The sequence below is a fragment of the Mesitornis unicolor genome, unplaced genomic scaffold, assembly GCF_000695765.1.
Source record: "Mesitornis unicolor isolate BGI_N332 unplaced genomic scaffold, ASM69576v1 scaffold22773, whole genome shotgun sequence".
NCBI classification, from domain to species: domain Eukaryota; kingdom Metazoa; phylum Chordata; class Aves; order Mesitornithiformes; family Mesitornithidae; genus Mesitornis; species Mesitornis unicolor.
Window position 1 is genome coordinate 1 of NW_010172895.1, and position 2,440 is coordinate 2,440.

At 38.3% G+C, this 2,440-nt stretch overlaps 1 protein-coding gene across 1 annotated transcript in view; it reads left to right on the forward strand.

The window, feature by feature from the left end:
• Nucleotides 1–965: 965 nt before the first annotated feature.
• Nucleotides 966–2,440, forward strand: part of ZNF207 (zinc finger protein 207) — a 10,509-nt gene continuing 9,034 nt past the window's right edge. The window contains exons 1-3 of the mRNA XM_010180545.1: nucleotides 966–1,085; nucleotides 1,532–1,670; nucleotides 2,277–2,440. The exon at nucleotides 2,277–2,440 is cut by the window's right edge and continues 4 nt beyond it. Of these exons, the coding sequence (XP_010178847.1) occupies nucleotides 1,080–1,085; nucleotides 1,532–1,670; nucleotides 2,277–2,440 (309 nt within the window). The 5' untranslated portion in view covers nucleotides 966–1,079. The remainder of the gene's footprint in view (nucleotides 1,086–1,531; nucleotides 1,671–2,276) is intronic.

Here is a 2,440-nt window from a genome sequence, read left to right on the forward strand (position 1 = left end):
GAAAACTTTTTTTTTTTTTTTTGGATGGGGGGGGTAAATTTGCAATTGCTGCATCAAAGTCATGTGTTACTTCTCAGTATCCGGAAATAGCAGTGGATTTTTTTTCGGTTGATTCTGAAATTATTTAATAAAGGAATTTGTAAGCTGCTCTGAGATCTTTCACCATTTTGTGTTGGAAAGCATCTGTGCTTTTGTTTTAGGTATTAATACATTTCATGTTTTGGTGGAAGTGAGGGGGGCACTGCGTTAGCAAGGAACAGCTAATATATAAAATGTGTATTTTTCTCTATTCAGAAGAGACATTTGGAGTGTTTGCTGAAATACTGATGCTGACCTAGAGAAAGGAAATTGCAGTTTGCCTTTTTTGTCCCATAGATGTCCAGAAAGATCTTAGCATAAAATATTTGTTTAAAAACAGAGAATTCTTTAATGACAGCAGCAAATTATGCAGTGTCATAAGAATTGATAGCTGGGTGACTGAAAAAATAAAGGAATCTTTAATTAAAACCTTTGTTCTCTTTTAGAAATGTTAGCTACTGATACTTTCTATTGAATAGACGCTTCTAAGTATTTAGTATCACTTCCCTTTTGTGGATTTCAGGTCTATTTCTCCTTTAATGCTGTAGCAACTTTGCTTTAATCTACACATACACGGAGAAGGAATGAGTCCACTTAGGAATAACTAGGACTTGTGTCAGATGTGGAATCAAATGATGGTTGTGATTGTGTGTACACATCTTGCCAGTTTTGTGTCTGGAGAGGGAAATGCTGGATGGTGTGTGGGGGAGGTTTGGTTTCAGACATCCGTGGAGTGTTTGTCAAGTTTTTAAGCTCAGAGATGCTTCCTATGCTTGTTTGTTTGTTTGTTTAGAAAAAACCCACAATTATGCTAATCAGCTTAACTGTTGTATAGAAGGTCACTTTCAGGACTAAATACTTCCTTAACAGTCTTCAATAGGTATTGCAACAGGGATTTTGATGATGAAAAAATCCTTATACAGCATCAAAAAGCAAAGCACTTTAAATGCCATATATGTCATAAGAAACTGTATACAGGACCTGGCTTAGCTATACATTGTATGCAGGTAAGAAGTTCTAGATTTACATATGGTTATGGTTTTTTTCATCAGTATCTACAATTGGAATTCATAGTGAACTTAAAAAAGTAGGGGTTTGGGTCTTCCAGAGTCTTAAAAACTGATAAGAAAGACAGCGGTGGTCTGTTTCCAGAACAAGAGTGCTGCTGTGTCAGCAGTCATGTGGAGAGTATGCAGTAGAGATCTCTGCTGTCCTTTTGGGGGTATAGGGGTACTGAAGGAATGGTGATGTCTTGGTGTTCAGAAGCCAAGTTTACATAAACTGGTTTTAGAAGCTAACAGTAGCTAACAGGGATTAGGGAGCACATGTCAAGAAAATGCTTGGCCAGAGAGATCCTTCCCATTAAGGATGTTCCTTTCATATCTTGAAATTGGCTGAAGAATGTGTATAATCTAACCTGAACTGTGATCAGGAGGATTTTTATTCTCTTCAGGTACATAAAGAAACGATAGACGCTGTTCCAAATGCTATTCCTGGAAGAACAGACATTGAACTGGAAATCTATGGCATGGAGGGCATTCCAGAAAAAGATATGGAGGAAAGGAGGAGGTTACTTGAACAAAAAACTCAGGGTAAAGTGTCATCTAGCTGGTTGTCTGTGATTTCCCTAGTCTGTCTCTTACTGATACTGAGCTGTGTGGTACAAGTCTTGCTTCTCAGAAGAGTGTTGGGTTTAATGCATTCTCTAACTGCAGCTCTAGATGTTTACCAGTGATGTAGAAGGATGACAGATTTTTCTTTTCCTGTTCAGAAATAGCTGCATGCCAGTACAGCTACAACAGTTATCTAGTGAGTATGGGGATGGTGATTTTATTTTGGAGGGCAAGGGAAGGAAAAGCCAGGGATGATACAGGCGTAATGATGTGCAGATACTTAGATTTCATTGCTATTAAAGTATACCATTGTTTGAATTGGTTTGACTTATTTAGACAGCATGAGACTGACACGAAGGTAGACCTTCCATATACATTGAGGGTCATTACAGTGTGAGTCACTGTCCTTTGTTATTTGTACATATAGGTTGTCTCACTTAGTTTTTCTTGTAATCCTATTAATTTTTGAACAGGCTGATAGGATTTGAATTTTGTTATTTTTGTTCCTGTTAGAATACCCAAGATAAAATGAATTTCATGGAATAAAATGTGCCTTTAGTCTGACCATATACGCGTACTGTTTAGCAGAGAGCCAGAAAAAGAAACAGCAGGATGATTCTGATGAGTATGAAGATGACGAATCTGCAGCTTCAACTTCATTTCAACCCCAGCAAGTTCAGCCACAGCAGGGGTACATTCCCCCGATGGCGCAACCAGGTTTGCCTCCTGTGCCAGGTGCACCAGGAATG